Below are 22,038 nucleotides of genomic sequence, written 5' to 3'. Positions count from 1 at the left end.
ATCAGGAGTGTGATGTCACAGAAGTTCATAGATGAACATATTTCAAGATCAGGGACACAGTTAACTGTGATAAATGTGGTTAAACATTTGCATAGGATCATCCCCAAAATGTCCACATTTAGAAGCATAAAGGTCACTGCTGACCATACCAGTGAAGTTTCAGAAGAGTGTTAAACCAGAGAAAAACAACATGGTTATTGAAAAGACAATAAGAATTTAGATAGTTGACAAACTGATCACACAAATCTTTAGAGAATTTTGTCTTTAAAAACAAGAAGAGCTATATAATCACGGAGGAAATGACACTAAGATTTTTGAGTTGAAGATGGTTAGCTATGTCCATAAGTCTGAGAAAACAGAGCCATTAGAATGGATAGGGATGAAGCTGTTGGACAGAGAAAAGAATGATTGATCAAGGCCACAAAGGTAACTTTGCTTGGCCTGGAGGTGAGGGGCAGAGATCTAGGGTCACCTTAAGCACTAAACTGGTTATGATTAATTTGGGGATTATATTTAATTATGAAAGAGATATTTATACTCAATGTTGTATTAAAGGTAAGTTTTAAAAGACAATTAGTATGCATGCACTTATTTTAGATGAATGTAAAAATAAAAAGTTAATGATTTGATATATTCCTTCATTTCATAAATAATTTGGAGCACTCACTGTGTGCCAGATGCTTGATCAAAGAAAATTAAACCCTGTTGTTGATCCTGAGGAACTTCTGGGTACTCCACTCTTACAATGTATGTGACTGTCCTGCAAGTTCAAACGACTGAAATCTTAGTCTGCACAATCCATTTCAAAAGACATCTCTTCCAATTCCTCCATGTGTGTGTATGTGTGTGTGTGTGTGTGTATGTTTGTTCACCCAAATGGATAGCTAATATGATACTAAGATACTTATTGCAGAAGAGTTTAAACAGTTGAGATGAACACCTGTCAGACATGAGGAATTTGATTTTGGCTTTGAGGGATGAGAAGGGTTTGGGGAAGCGAGCAAGACATCTGGTAGAAATTTGCAAGCAAGACAATGGGCAGACTATTCCATTGTGCCAGATAAGCAAATACTGTAGAAGATTAGAGAAAAGAATCACCAGGAAGCAAATGGAAAAAATCAAATTACATAAATAGGTTTTTGCTTTCCAATTTCTAAAAGATGCTTTAAGGCAGAAGTTGAATATTACGATAAGTGAGAAAAAAAAATTTCTAATTCTAAGACTTTTCTATCATTGATTTTTTTTTATACTGATAAGGTTAATTTTAACTACTTAATATGAAGGTACGTTTTTTGCTGCTTTGTCTTTCAAGAACGATGAACAAAATAGAAGCTCAGTAAGGAGTGAAATGAATCACTCTCTAAGGTGTCTCATTTCTCACTCCCAACTGAGTTGGCAAAGGTTAGCACACTATTAAAATTCAAGTTGTTGCAAATGTATTTCATTGGTAGTCAACTCACTCAAGGTATACTAGTTTTCAGCAATTATTCTCAGTGATAGTCTACGTGTTTGCCAAAGAATCTCTGTGTCACGTGGAAAAGGAATTCAATAACTCCATGCAGGATCAAACATGAGTTGCTTAATGATGATAAGCTAAATGAGAGGACAAATAGAAGAGCTTGAAATAACCATCTCCATGCTAACTTTGAATGCTAAAAAAAATAACCGAAAGCATTAGGAATCTGGTGGCTGTGTTTTGTTTTCCATAAAAGAGGTAAGAATGTATAGGTAGGCACATCTGACAGAATGCAAATGTTATCACATTGAAATGTTTTTCTCACCTTGGTATTCATTGTGCACGTGATTCTGGGAGCTGAAAGGTTAAGCTTCAGCACAGCATTGCTCTTCCTGCTGGCTTTGGAGGTAGTCACACCTGGGCTGTTAAATGGGTGATAATTTCTATCTCATAAAGTGGTTGCAAGGATTAAATGATGCCACAGTCTGCAATGTTTTACACATAGTAAAGGCTCCATAAAACATATATAAATATCTGAGAGGGAGGTACTTATGACTGTTAGGAGTCACAATTTACACACTCAGGCACAAAGTCAGTCAATCTCAGTGAGGAAGCAAGGGCACCATCTTTATGCATCAGGACCAATGTCTTTGAAGGCAAACCACACCTAATTTCTGAAAAAAAAAAAAAAAGGAGAAAAAAGAGAGAAAGAAGCAGAGTGGCTTCTATAAAGCAGAATAATTGAACAGCAGTTAAGAAAACACAGGAATGTGTTCAGTGATAATTATAGCCTAGGTTAATTGACTGTTTTCATGACAAGACATGCACAAGAACAGGGAGGGTCTGCATCACATCCAGTGTACTGAGGATATATATATATATATATATATAAACACGGCTGGGAGAAGCCAAGGATATCAGAACATCTCACAGTAACTCAACTGAATTCACATCTCCTGTCAACATGTACTACAACTGCTGCCTTGGAAACTTCTCCTCCCACTCCCCTGGAGGCTATTTGTGCTACACAGGCTCCTTCCAGCCCAGAGACCTGGTCTACAGCACTGATCTCTGCTCTCCTAGCACCTGCCTGCTGGGCTCCTCTCTCTACAGTGGGTGTCAGGAGGCCTGTGATGAGCCCACAAGGTGCCAGGTGTACCGTGTGGTGTCCAGTCCCTGCCAGATATTCTGCTACCATCCAAGGACCTCCACGCCCTGCACTCCTTGCTGGTCAACTCACACTGGATCTCTGAGCTGTGGGTCCAGCAGAGGCTACTGCCTGGGCCATGGATCTAGAAGTTGCTACTCACTAGGCTGTGGATCCCGTGGCTTCAGACCCCTGGGTTCTGGAATCTGTGGCTTCCCTTCCCTGAGCCATGGATCCAGATTTTGCCGCCCAGCATATGTGGCTTCTAGGATCCGCCAAACTTCTTGTTACCAACCAACCTGTATATCTGGCTTCTACTGCTGATCAACCAGCTTAAGGGTTCTAGACTGTGACTTCACAGTTATATCCCTCAAAGTTAATCTCAGCTATTATCTGACTGGAGTCTATATTCTACTACCTAGACAAATGATAATTTTTAAAAATCCTATTAATATTAAAATAATTTATCTCAGAGAGTATCCATTCTGTTTTCTTCTATTTTCCCCCTTAATTCTCTAGTTAAAAATAGTACAAGAGATCTCTTTTCCTTTCAAATAAACTCATTTAATCTGATATCAGTTCATAAATCTTACTATTAATTTTTTTAAAAGATGTCTATTGGGAATTCCAAATCTACTGTTATTTGTCTAAAAAGAAGTATTTTATTTATGGAGCAGATTCCCTGAATGGAAGAATTATCTGCCAATACAGAGTTAGTTCCCTGGAATTTTTGGCAAGTGGAATCAGAGTTTGGGCAGGAGATTATTCTAAACTCTTCTATGAGTGGTCATTTCAGTCTCATCAAGATATCTTAATTTGGTTAAACTAATCATGGGTCAGATCCAAGAAGAAAAGTTCCAGAGACAGCAGTGATGCTTCAGCAAGTACTAGCTTGGCTGTTTTAGGTGAAGGAATTGTCAAAATACTTTTTAGAAGACCTTTTTACAGACTTATGCAAGCTCTAATGGAATTCTGACGTTACAATATTAACTGACTGCAGTAACCTGTGTAAAGAAACGAACATGTTAAGTATGGATGAAATTAACCACATATTCATTTTATTATAATAAAAGGAATACAATTTCTGAGTCATTTTTTAATGTTGAGGCATCATTCTCTTTCTTCTATTTGATCAGTATAAGGCCAGCTGTTTTCATAGAAGTCTCCTGAGAACTTCTGGAAACATGGCAGTATCATGAGTAGGAAATAGCTGAGAGGGAGGACTCCTTGATATCATAGGCTTATATTTGGATATGATAACTAGATAGTTTACTCAGTTTTCTTGCTTGGGGGAATGCATATATCTACATTTGAAAATACATAAGTGGAAAGAAAATATGTAAGTGCATGTGGGTAGCCTATTGTTCATTGCCCTCATAGTTATTTTTCTCCTCTCTCCTCTTCCCACAAGAACTGAATTTTGCTTGTTTATCTCTTCTTAACTACCCACAATCATTTCTTTATATCAGCATGGCTATGTCCCAGGTTTCAGGATTGAATCTGGCACCCCAATCCCTACTGAAAGTGAATTCTTCAGAATGGAGCATGTGATCTGACTTAAACCAATGAGAAAAAAGGAGTGATCTGGAGAAGTGCTTATGGTGAAGTTCTTCTTGTGGAGTTTTTATTTTTCTTTTTTCTTTTATTTTTATTTTTTAACATCTTTATTGGAGTATAACTGCTTTACAATGGTGTCTTAGTTTCTGCTTTATAACAAAGTGAATCAGCTATACATATACATATATCCCCATATCTCTTCCCTCTTGCATCTCCCTCCCACCCTCCCTAACCCACCCCTCTAGGTGGTCACAAAGCACAAAGTTGATCTCCTTGTGCTATGCGGCTGCTTCCCACTAGCTATCTATTTTACATTTGGCAGTATTTATAAGTTTGGTTTTTTAAAATGCTTTATTTTTTTCGCTGTGTTGGGTCTTCATTGCTGTGCATGGGCTTTCTCTAGTTGCGGCAAGTGGAGGCTACTCTTTGTTGCAGTGCGTGGGATTCTCATTGCAGTGGCTTCTCTTGTTGTGGCTTCTCTTCTCTTCTCTTGTTGTGAGAGCATGGGCTCTAGGCACACGGGCTTCAGTAGTTGTGGCATGTAGGCTCAGCAGTTGTGGCACACGGGCTTAGTTGCTCCGCAGCATGTAGGATCTTCCCAGACCAGGAATTGAATCCATGTCCCCTGCATTGGCAGGCAGTTTCTTAACCACTGAACCACCAGGGAAGTGCCTTGTGAAGTTTTCTGAAGCAACCATGTCTTCCTCTGGATTTTGTCAAACCATATGTGGAATGCTGCATCCATTTTGCATGTGGCCTGAAAATTAAACCATCACATGAAAGAAGGTAAAACCAAGAGAAAGACTGAGGAACAGAGCCCAAACCATCTTATTTCTGGACTTTGGTAAACATGAGACTATAGATGTTATTATTTAAGCCAGGGGTCCCCAACCCCTGAGCTGTGGACCAGTTGTGGTCCATTGCCTGTTAGGAATCGGGCCTCAGAGTAGGAGATGAGCGGTGGGTTAGCAAGTGAAGCTTCATCTGCCGCTCCCCATTGGTCCCCATCAGTCAGTTGTATCACCACCTGAACTATCACTCGCATTACCACCTGAACCATTCCCCCTCCCCAGTCCATGGAAAAATTGTCTTCCACAAAACCAGTCCCTGGTACCAAAAAGATTGTGGACCCCTGATTTAAGCCATTTTGAATTACAATTTCTGTTACTTGTAAGTAATGTTTTCCTAAATGAGACACTCATTTAAAACCTGAAACAACCCCTTTCCCAATAAAGCCTCTCTAATACAGTGTTAAAGGTCATTTGCAGCCCACTTCTGCCCTCTCCTAGGTCCCCTTCTCACCACTCCCCACATACATACACTCCACCAACATGCACTCCATCAATGCTAACTACTCCCATTTCCTTGAACACATGGTGTAGATCTGAGCTCTTATATGGTCTAATACTTCTAGAATTAATGCCACATCTCCCTTAACCTTCAAAACCCATGGAAATGCTACCTCTTCTCTCACTTCTTTTAAATAGACTCTAAAATCAATAGAGTTGATCATTCCCTACCTAATGCCAGCATTATATAGACGCGTGGGCTCAGCGGCCATGGCTCATGGGCCTAGCCGCTCTGCGGCATGTGGGATCTTCCCGGACCGGGACACGAACCCGTGTCCCCTGCATCGGCAGGCAGACTCTCAACCACTGCACCACCAGGGAAGCCCAATGCCAGCATTATATATATTTATATTCTGTTAATTACAAAGTCTCTATTTTTAATGTTCCATTTAAATTATTTTGTTTAATTAGTACTGTTTTGTCTGTTTGTTTACCATTGTCATATTTTCCAAAAATATGATGGAATCTTATCTAACAGAATCTTGAAAGTAATAGACTCAATAAAAGTTAATTTCAAAAAAAAAAAAAAAAAAAAAAAAAAAAAATGGAGCTAGGGTGACAGTCTGCAGAATACATACTATATCAGTGACATCAAACATACATTCATTTTTACTGGTTGAACTCTAGTCAGGCTACTTGCCATCAATGTCATCAATCCTCTGGTCATCATTATCATAAAAAATTATTTAGCACCATCTCAATGGCATATTATCACAACTTCAGGTACCCATGGTAGAAGTGGAAGAACTCAAAAAACTTCACATTTTTGAATCACACAAAGACAGAAAAATAACTTCACCAAATGCTAACCTCAGAAGTAGGCCAAAGTAAGTGCATCTGTGGAAAGCAACAAAAGCAACTGTATAATTACTATAATAAGCCATGACCCTTTCACATCCATGACATATGAACAAAGGGGTGGAAAATATGGGAGTTAATGCTTAGATGGTTGAGATATTATGGTTCATTCTTTTTTAAAAATTACTCATCATTAAAGGCTACATGGACACTGTGTAATCAACTAACTTTTCTTGATTTTTTTCTTTTTGGCTCTTTGAATCAAAGTCAGATTTAATTGAATTGTCGATGACCAAGGATTATTTCAAGAAGCGCAATTATTTAGAAATAGATTCAGAGATGAAATGTTGTCACATGTGAATCCTTTTATTATCACATTCTAAGAGAATCTATTTATCATTATAAACAGAGAAAGTTGGCAAGAGATTATTTCCATATTCCACATAGGATCATTATTATGGTCATAATGTCATGATTTTGAGTATTCCAGAGCTTAAAGTTTTGTGTGTGTGCATTACAGTGTCTGAGAAGTGTTACATGGTACTCGACTTGTTTTACAGAATGTTATATCTAAAGGAAGTTGGACATTCCCCTCAGCACACTCTTCTGAGGCAGACCAATATGTTCTTGGCCAGAGAAACATACTTTTTATTTATTCTTGGAGTTATTCTCAAATACAATAGAACTATTAATTTATAGTTGTGGATTTCTACCAGTATGTGTGGCATTTAATTGTCTACAAACACCAATCTTTTGTCTGTCCTTTAAAATTTTTCATAAATATTCTTAATAAAGATTATATGGCTTAAATGAAAGTGTGGTTTTCATTCAGTAGGTAGGTTTGACAAGATGCCATTTAATGTCCTTTTCAACTCTAAGATATTGAGATTCTGCTAGAAAATCATAGAATGTGGTAACTGGAAATTACTTTGGAGATCTTCTCATCTAAACTCATTATGTTGTAGGATATCCAGAGAGGCAGAGTGATGTTCAAATTCATGCAGTGAATTAACAGAACCAACAGGACTAGAAGCCAGGTTTTTTCACTCTTTGTCTAGTATTCCATTGCTGCAAACTATCTAGGGTTGGAAAATAGGAATGGATTTAAATTAACTTCAGGTGCTTTGGCATGTTTGTTTGGTGCCATAAAACTAAGGCAAGGAGAGAGGTAATAAATTGTGGAAGAACTTAAGTGAATCATATTACTGAAGGGTAACTCTAATTTTTGAATTTTTGTTTACTTTGATACAGCTGAACAAGTGATTAAAGTCCAAGATAGCCACATAATCAAATATAAAAGCAATATAATCTATTCAACCTGATAGCTACCAAGGGCCAAGCTCTTGAGAGATGGAGACAGGTTGCCTAGGCCTTTAATGGTAACATTAAACACAATCCAACCATTTAAAGGGTGGAATGTGCAACATTTACAGACACAAACAACATAATCTCAAACACAAAAAAGAGACTTTTAAATTTTACCTTATAGTATGATATCAATCCCAGATTGATGCTGTCATAAGAACACCTTGGTCAGCATGATGATCCTTAACCTGATCAGAAATAATTGCTACTCATTTGTCCCTCAATATGTGACAGGCAATCTAGTATATCATATAATATATCATCTCATTTAATCATTAAATCACACTTACGGGGTTGATACTCATAAATTTAATTTTAAAAGTGAAGAAACCAACTCAGAAATTGAAGGTTATAGTTTATGATTGTAGATCTCGGCTTAGAATACTGGCAGTCTGACTGTAAAACCCTTATATTTAATCACCTCTCCACAGCAAATGTTAATATTCCACCCTCTGGTGGCTAGGAGGTACCACTGCAGCTGCAATCGTCTATACTTCAAGACCAGGAAATTGTTGTTCAACCATTTAGTAGCAAAGTGTCCAGTCACCACAAGAAATCAGGAAATTATTTCTACCTATTTCTCAAGAATTCTATGAAATAGACTACATAATTATCATTATTCAAGTGTCTACAAAATAAATACTTAGTTTTTAGTAGGTTGAATGAAAATAATTGCAAGGTGACCAGCTGTCCTCACTTACGTCATTCAATTGTAATAAGCCAGGTAACTCCCTCTAAAAATTCAGCACCAGTCAAAATCAAAATTATATGCTGAAATACCTACTAATTCAACACTCAGTTAAATAGAATGTACAAGTTAGTGCCTCATCCCAAAGAGAAAAGAACTCACGGAGTGGCTTTATTCACAAATGACAGAACTACTCACAAATGACGCTATCTTACATGTGGAGATTTGGAACTGCACAGACATTTACTAATTTACTACACATTGTGAGGTTAATAAGAAGGCTGACTGCTGGGGAAAATTGTGTGAATGTTGGCCTAGAGGATGTCCTGTCTTTGTCCCTCGGAATTTAGCAACAGGATTCTGTGCTGACAGTGAAAAGTGGTGACCTTTTTCTTGGTAAAAGCTTTCAAAAACATTCCTATGTGCAATCAAATGTTATTTTAAAAGAATTGACTCAGTTTGTGCCATGTTAATGATTTTGTTCTTATTTCACAAAGGGGTAGTTGAAATGTAGGCGTGGTTATCATTATTTCTTTTTCTTTAATCTCTGTACCCTTGCCAGTTCTTAGGTATGTTCAGGTTTTCAGAACTGTATTCCTTCAGACATTAAATTATAATCTGAGTGAATTTTCATTTAGCACCTTCTATTCATTAATTTTTCAAAATATGTTTATGGAGTTCTTATTATGTAACAGCCAGAAATGGTGTTCAGGGTTGGGGATATAATAGTGAGAAAGATATACATACTTCTTGACTTTATGGAACTCACAGTGTAGTGGCAAAGACATAACGAAGAAACAAGTAAAATGGTTATAAACTGAGATAAGTTTTGTGAAGAAAAAAAATGATTCTCTGAGAATGGTACCTTTTTTAAGTGGGATGATGAAGGAAATCACTTCAGTTGAGATGCAACAAATGAGGAAGGGAGCTGTATAAAGGGGGGAGAGGGCAGTGAAGGACTGAAACAAGCAGCTGCACGTGCAAAATACTGAGGAAAGGAAAGGCTTGACATGGTCAAGGAGCTGAGTAGAGACCTGGGAGAATAAAGTGTATAGGGCAGAAGAGAAGTGATAAGATTTGGAGTTAGAAAAATAGGCAGCAGCTGGATCTTAAAAGGAGCTGTAGGCCAGGCTAAGGGGAATGGATCTTATTTTTAAGAGCCATGAGAATCCAATTAATACATTTAAGCAGGCAAGTCATAGCTGCAATAGAAGCCTCTGTGTAATGATAAATATAAATGTGCAAAGAATTAAATTAGTTGTTGTAGGGTTCATGTGGAGGACATACTGGGATCTTTCATCACACAAGAGTGGTCATTCAAAATTATAAATAATTTGCATCTATTACAAAGACATTACAAACAAGTTGAGTGTACAGCCTGTCAAGCTGAATGTGGACACTCAGAAGTGTCCTTTTAAATATATAATATCCCCAGACCATTATACATCAATGAGGAGCTTGTATAAGTGTCGTTCAAAGTTTCTCAATGTTCTTGGTTTGCTTCAGACCCAAGAAAAGCATACCAGAGTGCTGTGCTAAAAATATACTTCTGTTGTTTTACTGTCAGAAGCTGAGCTAAATAAATCATAGAATGTGTTACAGAAATTGTGCCCGGTAGGTTCTGTGCTATGATTTTGAAACTATGCTAAATTCAGCATGATAATGTGAAAATGTAGGAGTTCATCATTCTGCCGTCAGAAACAAAACACTGAGTAAACAAAAATGAAAAGCATACCTGAAACAGGTTTGTTAGAAAGCAAATTATCAGGCACAACTATAAGTAAACACATTACTTGGTGTAAAATACAATCATAATAAAGAACGTGTCAGAATCCATTGGTAATTCAGAGGAATAAGTAATAACATCTAACCAGGAAAACCAGGGAAAAGCTTTATAAAAAGACAACATTTAAATTTTGCTTTCAATAAGATGAGAGGAACAAAATGTCAGAAAAAAGGAAAGATGTTTATAGGGCAATGGCCCCATTCAGTACTTTGGGTGAAGAGTAAGAAGGATAATGAGGGTGGGCTCAAATCAGCCTCTTGGGCTTCCCTGGTGGCACAGTGGTAGAGTCGTCCTGCTGATGCAGGGAACACAGGTTCGTGCCCCGGTCCGGGAAGATCCCACATGTCGCAGAGCGGCTGGGCCCGTGAGCCATGGCTGCTAAGCCTGCGCGTGCGGAGCCTGTGCTCCTCAATGGGAGAGGCCACAACACTGAGAGGCCCGCGTCAAAAAAAAAAAAAAAAAAAATGCTATATATCATTTGGTACTTTATATGATATTTGTTTCTTGGACCTAAGCCTCATTCTCATGATTTCTCTATACTGAATTTAAATTTTAGGACAGAGACCAAGAAAAGCTATTCATTATAGGTGCAAAGGACATAAGTAGTATGGAACATGACCCAGATAATCTGTGTAGCATTCTCAAAATATGTAGAAATGATTCACTGGGTACATGCTACAGAATATTCTTCATAGATCAAGGAATTTCTTCTTGCCTGAACAGAAAGGCTTTCATAGGATTTGTGTATTGACATTGCTTACCCTAGGTTCTTCAAAACGTAGATAGTTTAACAACATGTTTTTTTCCTAGAAGCCAAGTATAGTGAATTTAAAGAACATTTCCTTGTCTATTCAGTACTGTGCCAAGAACCATAATATATCTCTTATTAATTTGATTCTAATTATTTACCAGTCACTGTGTACATATACTTCATCATTTTAAACTCAAACCACCCAGTTAGATAAATACTATTTTATAATTTCCATTTGTTTTTCAGTGAAGATGAAGACACAGATAAATTAAATAGGTTGTCCAAGATAATACAGATAGTAAATGTGTAGCCAGGATTTTGATCCTGTGAGTTGGACTTCAGAGTTTGAGCTATAAATTTTGACTACCTGATTATATTAGATTTTTTTTTTTTTTTTGTCACCAGACTAGCTGAAACATGGGTAAACATCTCTGTGTCATATGGAAGGTCTGCATATAGAATGTGATTGAAAATTTTTGGTCTGGTATATTATATTGTTGTGAGTCTATAGAGGCTACAGTCAGAGAACTAAGTATAGTTGATCAGATGGTTCATTTGTAACTCAGGAATAAAAGCAAGAAAGGAATTGTGCATATTTCATTGGAGTCTGTAAAATGTTATAGATTTTCAACATCTTAGAAAAGAGCATGAACTTCAAATCATATGAAACTGACATAATCTAGGTGTCAAGGAAGGTGTTTAGATGGTATGGAGTAAGATTTTTCTAAAACATGAGATCGATGGTCTGAATGTTGTTAGCAATTCTGTTTTTCATACCCATTAGTCCTTACCTGTTTTTTTTGTTTGTTTGTTTTAATTTATTTATTTATTTTTGGCTGTGTTGAGTCTTCATTTCTGTGCGAGGACTTTCTCTATTTGCGGCAAGCGGGGGCCACTCTTCATCATGGTGCGCGGGCCTCTCACTATCTCGGCGTCTCTTCTTGTGGAGCACAGGCTCCAGACGCACAGGCTCAGTAGCTGTGGCTCACGGGCCTAGTTGCTCCGGGGCATGTGGGATCTTCCCAGACCAGGGCTTGAACCTGTGTCCCCTGCATTGGCAGGCAGATTCTCAACCACTGTGCCACCAGGGAAGCCCCCTTACCTGTTTTTAGTTAAATAATTATCCTTTTGAAAATGTTGAGCTTGTCATAGACACTAATGGGATAAGAGAGATTATTTTGTTCCATGTTGCATCAGAGTCACTGACACCTTTCCTGAAGCCAAAATAGTCTTCTCTAGTTCTGTTTCCCATTTCTACCTTCAGAGAATGCCTATTATGCCCTCAGTTAGAAATTCTTTCATGTCAGGAACTGTTCCATATTCTTGCCCTAGGACCCAAACAGAAAGAATGATAATTGATTGAAAAAAAAAAAGCCAAGAAAAGAACAACCAACCAACACAAAGCGAAAGCACTATACTTCTTTGGACAATTGATAACTCATCACTACTAGTTATATCGAGTGATGGCTTTGATAAGCAATAAAATATGCCATAGGCAGATAGGTACAAATAGACTAAACACATAAAAATTAAATTTTGAATTAAAAAAATACCTTTTTGTGGTTGTCTAGTACTAAGTCTTTTGCCTGACTTTTACATAACTTTCTCTGGCTTTATGAAAACAAATTCATTAATGACATTCAAAGACAGTTATTCCTTGGTGGCAAGAGGCAAAACCAATGTGGTTGCATCCAGACACAAGAACAAAGAAATCTCAAAGGTAAATACTGAAAATGGTCCATTACTATTCTTCCATCTCTCTATATGGTACTGCTTCAAGTCCAGGGCCAATGCCCCGGCAGGAGTTCAGTAACTACTAATTGTCAAAGATAATGAGAAAAGAAGACTGAAAATTCAATAAAAGACTAAGAATAACACCTCCCGTAGCAGTTCACTGCCTTGTCACTATTGCTTCATGGTCTGTAGCATGCTGTTTATTTAAATTGAATGTGCAGATTGTAACACTTGGATTTAAAAGCTCTCTTCCACCATAAATCCTGTCAACCCTTACAGTAGGGTTATTAACTCTTGTTGTTGTTTCCCCTTGGAATGAGCTACATTCACTCTGACACTCTCTATGTTAGGAAACCGATATAACAATGCATGTTGAGATTCTCAAGAACAAAGTATCTTCCTCTAGACTTCATATGCAGGAGACAGTGAAAGAAATAATTTAAAATTTTAGCTATATTGATACTCACAAGTGCTCTACTGTATTTATTTAATGATTGGATTTACAGTAAATCATAGTAAAGCTTTGTAATGATCACAGGTGTACTTACCATATTAAAATTAGAATATCCATTACTACTGAGTGAAATATTTTTCAAAAATCTTTCTCAGGAAACAGAAACAGACATCAGTGTAGTTCTTTCATTTTTCAAGTCTATATTTGTTCAGCAGATTGTTTAAAGTGGGCCTGCTCCCATTTCCTGTCTCCCAGATGCTGCAGCTGATGGTGGCTTGGTCCCTGGGAGTCTGGTTTAATTTCCTGCAGTAAATGACTATGGTGATCAAAGCATTGATCTTGAGATGGTACTGGAGGGTCTTCTAATATAAGGCTAGCTCTTTGGGCCCCTCAGGTTATGAACAGAATGCTAGGCAATCCAAAAAAATATGCTACACTCTGACCCCCGAGCCACTCTAGAGGACAAATACCATCTGAAGCTGTGTTCAGTTCTGAAACATGTCTGATCAGGGTTGTGTCTCCCATACATCCATCAGGTAGCTGAGTGAAATGCTGAAGTCCCTAAGTATTTGTTGTAAAGGCCAATTGCCCATTTGTACATGAATTCTTCTTATGGTCCCTCATTGCTCTCACAGTTACATTTTCAAAGAATCACAATTATTTCTAAATGTTTAAGAGATGTTTAATGAGCTTCACTTATCATACAGTTAGTAAATATTCTTGCCGAGGTTATGTGATTTACTTAAGCAGCATCCCGGCTAGAACTCAGGCCTAGTGACTCTCATTCTGGCGCCCCACTGGCCATAATCCAGAGTATCCCTTGTGAGAAATTTATTAAAAATATTTAAATGTACTAAGCACAATAATTTTAATGACCCTTATATGTACATTAAAGGCCGCACATAACACATAAAAAACCTTTACTGGATCATAAATGTGGCCTATATTAAATTAATATGGCAGATGTAATAAACATTAATCTAGCCTCAGATTTTCAAGTATCTTTTAATGAAGGTTGGAATATTGTTTTTCCAAATGCATGGTTTGCTGAATGGTAAATAAGACCATAATTTCTTTATTTTTGAGACTCAGTGGGTACCCTTCTATGGTTGTAATTAGTCATGTTTCCTGACTTCTAAATAACTGAGTTATGTTTATCAACATTTTTGAAACTGGGAGTCAGAATAAAGCCTGCACTGGATGCCAATGCTCATCACTTAAAACCTTCTAGAAGTCACAGCACAAGAGGGAAATAGCACTAAGTGAAGGTAATTTGCTTAGAATCCACACTAAGGTCATCTTGCCTTTCAATAATTGCTCAGCTAAAAACTACAGCTGTGATTTCCCTGGAGGTCATTGCCACGTTTCCTTGTCCCCTCTAGTAACACTTCCTCCATGTGATCCTCAGAGGTGTTGAAGCTGAATCTGGCCTCTGTACCCTGACATGGAATTAAATCTCAGAGACAGAGTTTTGGGTGAAGTAGAAAAGAATAACTTTATTGCTTTGCCAGGCAAAGGGGGCCACAGCAGGCTAATGCCCTCAAAACTGTGTGTCCCGACCTGGGGGCAGGGGTAGTGAGAAGTTTTATAGTAATAGTTCAAAGAGGGTGTGATCAGCTCATGGACAAGCTTCTGACTGGTTGGTGGTGAGGTAAGTGGGGGTCAGCATCATCAACCTTCTTGTTCCAACCGGTCTGGGGTCGACATGCTTGTGGGCAGCATACTATCCTTTACTGTTATTTTCTCCCCCTGGTGGTGGTTTCAGTATCTACAAGACAGCTCAAAGATATTGTGATGCATATCCCTTGATGGTGCACCAGGACCCTGCCCCAAGGCTGCACTACTGTTTCTTTTGACTGCCCGTCCCTTGTCTCCACATCCCTTCCCTTCCCTAATTAGCAACACTTTGAATCTGCTGGTTGGAACTCAGGGAAGGTCATGGAGGCTGAATAAAGCCTATTTCCTGTAATCAAGAAATGGGGTACACAGAAAGGTTTTTGTGTCCAGGAACCCCACAGGGCCCTGCTCTGTATCAGTGTCCTCTGCTTAGCAAGTGGCAGTCATGGCAGAACCCAGCTCTTGAAGGACTGCCAAGAAACTGGAAGGGATCCACCTACTGCCAGCCAGCATGCCTGCACACAACTCCTGTGAAACCACGTCCTACACCTTTCTGCTGATGGTATGTTCAGAGCCTGCCATACAATCATTACCTGCCTTTATCTTCTGAGGTCTTTAGTCCCTACTATCCAGCAACCTGCACTCAAAACGTTGGGCTACATGGACAGTACAAGGCTACATACAAGGTCTCGTGGCTATTCATCCCTGGGCTGTTACTTATGGCTCATCCATGACTGAGGTTCAGCAGTGCTGACCCCTAGTGCAGTGCTTTTGCTTGTTAACAAATGAGCTACCTTATTCAACAACTTTTGCCCCTGAGTTCCATATCTTACACTTGGAGGTGTTTTGAGTAATCCCTCATAGTTGCCAATTCCTAAATAAAGTACCTAAACTGTACTACTTAGCCTGGTTGAGAGAGGTGGGCTCTCTTTTAAAAGACATGTTATATGGCTAGATGGTTCTAAAGAAAAATTTGCTATACCCAACTATTGTTTCACTATTGACTGTTTATTAACTAAACCATGATTTACCATTCCTTTACAAATTCCTTTAATTTGTCAGTTGTTGTTTTTTGTTTTTTTTTTTTTGCGGTACGCGGGCCTCTCACTGCTGTGGCCTCTCCTGTTGCAGATGAGAGGCTCCAGACGCGCAGGCCCAGTGGCCATGGCTCATGGGCCCAGCCGCTCCACTGCATGTGGGATCCTCCTGGACCAGGGCACAAACCCACGTCCCCTGCATCAACAGGCAGACTCTCAACCACTGTGCCACAAGGGAAGCCCAATTTGTCAGTTTTTCTAATGTTTTCCACTGCATGTGGGATCCTCCTGGACCAGGGCACAAACCCACGTCCCCTGCATCAGCAGGCAGACTCTCAACCACTGTGCCACCAGGGAAGGCCAATTTGTCAGTTTTTCTAATGTCCTTTAAGTTTTTAAGATATGTTTTCAATATGGCATCAAGCTGCTTACTTCATCTTCTGATAACTTTGATTGATTTCCACTAGTTACTGCTGCATAAATTTGTCATCATTATTTCCATATTATTATGATTATTGTATTTCTATTAAAAATTTCTGTCTTAATAAATGATTGCTAAAACAGAGTTAGTTAGGACGTTGCAGTGCCACAGTTTCAGCTAGAAAGGAGAAACTGGTCAGAAAGGGCAATAAGAACCATAAAATGTCCAAGATTTAACCTTATTTGCAAGCTAACAAGATAGCCTGTCACAGCTTCATGGATGCTGGCAGAAGACATGCAACACCTGGATCAGAAAAAAAGAATTTATTATTCATGGCAAGAGTAGAGCCAGAGTGATAGCCTTTGCAGCAATTTCCTGAGCCTCAATTCACAAAGGCCAGTAGTAAGACGGCCAGATGATATCTGTATACGTAGTGAGTTGTTTTATAGGAGAGGAATCTTGAGCTCAGGAAGCCTGAATCATGGACATGAGAATGGACAATAAGCATGCCTGTCACTTGCCCCAGAGAGAAATACTACATCTATTTTCCAAGGCTGTTTGCTATACAAATGTTCTTGCAAAGATAATTCAGAACAGAGGGAACCAGTGACAGTTCTAAAGACAGGCAGAAATGCAAGAGACCTATGGGGACTTTTTCCCCCCAATATCCAACACGTCTCTACACTGCACTGCTTCTGTTGCTGAAATATTAGCTTCCCTGTGCACTGAGGCCGAACAGAAATACGGAGACAGGGATTTTAGAGGAAGAGAGAGATGGCTTCATTTTTTCTGCCAGGCAGAAGGGAAGACACAGCAGGCTAACGCCACAAGAGCTGTGTCTCCCCCTCCTTGGGAATCAGGGAAGATTTTATATGTGGGGCTCGCTGTCCGGGATATATGATAAGGATCAAAGTAGTGAACATCTTGCATTCTTCCTTTCCTTTGCATTATTTCAAAACAGCCATAGCTAGCATCAGGGGGCCTGGAAATTGGTGTCTGGCAGTCTGGTAATTGCATCTGTTTGCCTCTGGTTTATCGGCCGGTGAGCTTGTTTCTGAAATGCAAAAACTATAAGGGGTGATTTGTTATGAGGGACATATAGAATGTAAGTGTCGGGATATAATAATGTTAGGGAGTGAGAGGCACAGGATGTAAGTCACACAGAGTTAGGGGTGATATGTGTCAAATGTAAATTACATAGTGTCAGGGAGTGAGGTTAGCTTTGTAAGTACAAACCTAGTTACTACAAATTAGTGACAGTTAAAGTAAAACAAGGAGTGATTAACACTTTCAGGCCAGATTATGTTTCTTCTCTAGCCTGTTCACTCTTCTCTTTATTTCCCTTGTTCTCAGGGAAGGGAAAACTTCAGTTCTACTTTTGCTGCAACACTTCTCATGAATTTTCCTGTGAGTCTGTCATTCCATTGGCTACTGTGATTAACCTGACCAACAGAGTCCACAAGCAAATCTATTCAATATGTCTTCCTCTGTATTTCAGTGAAGTTACTATTAATAGGTCCCCAAGCAGCATTAAATGGGTAGAGACTCCCCTTCACAAAGATTCCAATTAGCATAATCATCAGTCACGGGATCTTGTAGCTGAAAGGGGTCCCAAACCTACTAGCACTTCCATACATACAGTTCTTCACAGTCAAGGGGAATCTCCTTTGGAATTGACAGAATGGGGAAGTATAGGCCTATAACACTTGAAACAACAAAAGTACATTGAATGGACCCAAAAGGCCCCACCTACAAGATCACATTATCTTCACTTTCTTTCAATTTCTTCATTCTTTAATTTTTTGCATGAAGATTAAAACCTTAAGTCAGTTCATTCATGCCCAAGTCTAATGTTGAAATGCTAGGTATTGGATGATTATTATGAAAGGTACTGTTTTATTTATCATAAAATTAGGTCTTCCATAGTCTTAGTGATGTTTCATATCATTATCAAGGAACTTACTGATTTAGGACTTTTTTTAAGGTAAAGGACCATTTGCTACATAATCCAATCCACAAGTATTTTAGATAGGAAAGAGTCCTCCATTATTATTATTTTTTTTCCCCAGAATAGACCTAAATTTCTCTGGAGAAGAACTCCTGGTGATATAAGGTAGATGAAAATGGAACATATCTCCTTTTCCTACTTCCAACATGAAAAAAAAAGAAAATATGGTTATTATTTATGGTAACCAATTCTCAGGTTTTCAGAGTATTTCATCACAGATAACTTACCTGAATATAAAATAAGACCAGCTCTAGAGGTATTAGTCAAGGAAAGAGATGAGAGGTTTTCAAATATTATGAGAAAACTTCTAGAAAAATAAAAAACCTCTTCAGCTTGGGGAAAAAGAAAGCAAGAAACTATTCTATCAGAACTGGGGAATAGACTGTTATAAAGACCAGGATAAAGACCTGAATCAATTAAATGTCAGTCTTTTAATTGAAGAAGAGTGATTCTCTATATTTTATGAAGCGTTATAAAATAATGCTTCAGAGGAAAAAAATGGTTTTAGGGAACTCAGAGTCTTCATTTGTCCCTGCTGTTCTCTCTGGCAGGATAAAGGTTTGCTAGAGCCAAACTCCCAGAAAGCAGCTATTGATTTTAGTGGGACTGCTGAGCTGCTGACAAGTCATAGCATTGCTGTTTTGATCTCATGTTCTATTAAAAACAAACAAACAAAAAACAACTAGAAAACCTTTATACTCTAAAATGATAATTTTTTCTTATAAAATCTTTTTCTGGAGTTCCTATGTGCTTAGAGAGTCTGGGGTAAAAAGTAGCCAGGAAAGGTGCTTATGCTATGAAAGGAAATAACTGAACAAGGGTCTTCTGTGACCAGGAGGTGAACTGAATACCCCTGGCTGTGAAGTGCATTATATGGGAAAAATCCAAGACAAGCACTATAAGAGACCTATGCCTTTTTCTTTCTAGGAGGTTTAGAGTAAATCTTTTCTTTTACTGTGAAAAGCTCTCAAAGAACCAAAAACAACGATTAGCTCTAATTTATAAAACTAATGGCCAAAAGGTCGAAGATATACATCAACATCCAATGAACAGATTAGGAAACATTGGAAAGTACGACTTAAGACAGACTCTTTTCATTCATTTCTAAAATAAATGTTTACAAAAAACAGTGAGCATGTTGGGCATTTTTAGCAATACAAACATAAATAAGGCTATAATGTCTTTAATATAATTATTACTGAGAAGCAAAAATAAGACATATACTGAATAAAATATAAGGTACAAAATGATTAGTATAATAGGAGATGGGTAATGTAGAAATAAGTTCAAAGGGAAAAGAAATTACTTCTGCTTGGGCAGAAGTGAAGGTGTCTTAGTAGTTGTTATGTTTGACTTGAACTGTAAAGAATAAGTAAGATATGGGTAAGGAGAGACAGGATAGAAAAGCATCTAAGGAGCAAAGAGGAAACCAGCAATGTTAGTGAGTCATTCATTTTCAGTAAATACTGAGAATGGCAAATAGGGTCATCCAAAAAAAAAAAAAAAAAAACCTGAAGGACTTATGATTAACAATGTATGTTTTTTGGACCCATATTATGAATAGCTTTGAATGACAATTTAGGGATCTTTGATTTCTTTCTTTCTTTTTTTTTTTTTGTGGGCAATAGAGAAGTGTTCAAGATAAGTGCAACCAAGGAAGAGACATTACCTGAGCTAAATTTCACTATTAATCTCATCTTTGGGAATATGATAGAGATAGAAGTATTAATGAGGATAGTTTTATAAGTTTAAGCCCATGTGACTAAGAGAATATGGTACCATAAGCAGATATAAAGTTCATGGGAGGAGGAATCAACTTGGGAGAAAGCACTATGTACATTGTGTACATATAAATATTTAATTTGAAGTATAAGGTGCCCCAGTGGAATGTCTAGAAGACAATTGCAAATGCAGGTACAGATATCGGGAAAGAGAGCAAGCCTATAATTATTAATTCAGAGGAATTCATGTAGAGCTATTAATCGTATGCTCAACATTAATGAATGCAGATTGATAAGAATGCAGAAAAAGAAGAGGCTTAAGAAGGATCATATTCTGGGGAATAGAAGGAGAAAAAGGAAGTAGATAAAGACAAAACAGGTATTCCATGGAACAGAAATAGAACCTTGAGATTAAAGCATTGCTGAAATAGAAGGAGATCAATGTTTCAAAGCAGGAAGTATGGACAGCAATGTCAAATGTGCCATGGAGTTCAGAACGAGGGCCAAGATAGCTATTGGGTAGGGAATTAATCATTGGTGATCTTTAAGATAACAGCTTGAAATGTTGGTGAGGATAGAAATTAGATTTCAAAAAAAGAAAATGAGTGGAGAAACATAGGCAAAAGACACAAGGTTGTATTTCTTAAATACAACATCAAAACACAATTTATAAATTAAAAATTAATAAATTGAACTTCATCAAAATTAAAAATATCTGCTCTTCAAAAAGTCACTATTACAGGAATAAAAAGACAAGCCACAGACTGTTAGGGAATATTTTTAAATCATATATCTAATAAAGGAGTTGTATTTAAAATATTTAAAGAACATTCCAAACTCAACAATAAGAAAGCAAACAACCCAATAGAAAAATGTACAAAACATAGAGCAGTTTCTTTATTAAAGAACATATAAAAGAAGCAATGATGGAAAATGGAAAATAAGCAATACCTATGCTCAGAATCATCAGTCACCAGCAATTTAAAACCACAATGAAATACTACTATATACAGTTAATAGAATGACTGAAATTTTTAAAACTGTAACTATACCAAATGTTGGAAGAAAACCTGAAACAACTTGAACTCTTATACACTGCTGGTGGGAATATAAAATGATGCGGTCATTTTGGAAAGCAGTCTGTTCCTTAAAAGTTAAACATTGACGTATCATATGATCACATCATTCCACTCAAAGTGTCTGCCTAAGAGAATTGAATGCATGTGTCCATTCAAAAACTTGTATACAAATGTTCATAGCATATTTGTGTTTGTAGTTTCCAAAAACTGCACACAACCCAATTGTCCATCAACTTATGAGTAGATAAACATATTATATTATATCCACATCATGGAACACTGAACAGCAATTCAAGGAACGACTATACCAAGGATGAATCTCAAAATAAGTATTCTTAGTGAAAGAAAGAAAAAAAGAATATATGTTCTACAATTTCATTTCATTTCATGAAATGTTAGAAAATAGAAACTAACACAAAGTGGCAGAAGGAAGATTAATGGTTGCCTGGGGATGGGGTAGGGGTGGAGTGAGGTGGAGAAAGCTGGAGGGGAAGGACTACATGGGGCATAAGGAGATTTTTGGGGAGTGATAAATATGATTATTATCTTGATTTGGGTTTAAACAAATGTGAAAACTTATCAAACTATACTCTTTAAATATGCTCAGCTTATTGTACGTCAATTATACCTCAATAAAGCTGATAAAACATATTGGCACAGAGAGGAATTCAAAACATTTGAATAGGGATGCTGTGAGGATTAAATCAGTTAATACATGTAAAACATGTAAAACCATGTCTGGTATGTAATAAGGACTCAGTAAATAGTAACTAATAATGTGAAAGGGACACAATTCAAGGATTAAATATAAATTGTGGAAGGGGTACCTCCACCTACACTGTCTTTAATACAGGAATGAAAGGATTCAAATGATTTTCTAACATCATGGAGGGAAAGTTCTTGTGTAAGAATAAAGTAGGAATGAGTGTAGCAAATTTTGTTGAAATCATGCATAAGCGATAGTTTCCATACTCAAGAATATGTATGTTTCCATACTCAAGTAAAAATTCAATTGAAAGTAGATTCCAGCCTGACAACTTTATCAGTTACCGCAAACTCTACATTACTTA

At 37.6% G+C, this 22,038-nt stretch overlaps 1 protein-coding gene across 1 annotated transcript; it reads left to right on the top strand.

The window, feature by feature from the left end:
- The first annotated feature begins 2,396 nt into the window (after positions 1 to 2,396).
- On the top strand, positions 2,397 to 2,927 carry LOC112404773 (keratin-associated protein 13-1-like). Its single transcript, XM_024752876.1, has one exon. The coding sequence runs from the start codon at positions 2,421 to 2,423 to the stop codon at positions 2,925 to 2,927; it is 507 nt and encodes a 168-aa protein (XP_024608644.1). The 5' UTR covers positions 2,397 to 2,420.
- The last annotated feature ends 19,111 nt before the right edge of the window (positions 2,928 to 22,038 follow it).

Source organism: Neophocaena asiaeorientalis, unplaced genomic scaffold, assembly GCF_003031525.2.
Source record: "Neophocaena asiaeorientalis asiaeorientalis breed wild unplaced genomic scaffold, Neophocaena_asiaeorientalis_V1.1 scaffold245, whole genome shotgun sequence".
Classification (NCBI taxonomy): domain Eukaryota; kingdom Metazoa; phylum Chordata; class Mammalia; order Artiodactyla; family Phocoenidae; genus Neophocaena; species Neophocaena asiaeorientalis.
Note: the sequence above shows the minus strand (reverse complement) of the source record. Positions and strands in the feature narration are given on the sequence as shown.

Coding starts and splice junctions, on each gene's coding strand:
- LOC112404773 (XM_024752876.1), top strand. CDS start 2,421: ATGTACTACAACTGCTGCCTTGGAAACTTCTCCTCCCACTCCCCTGGA.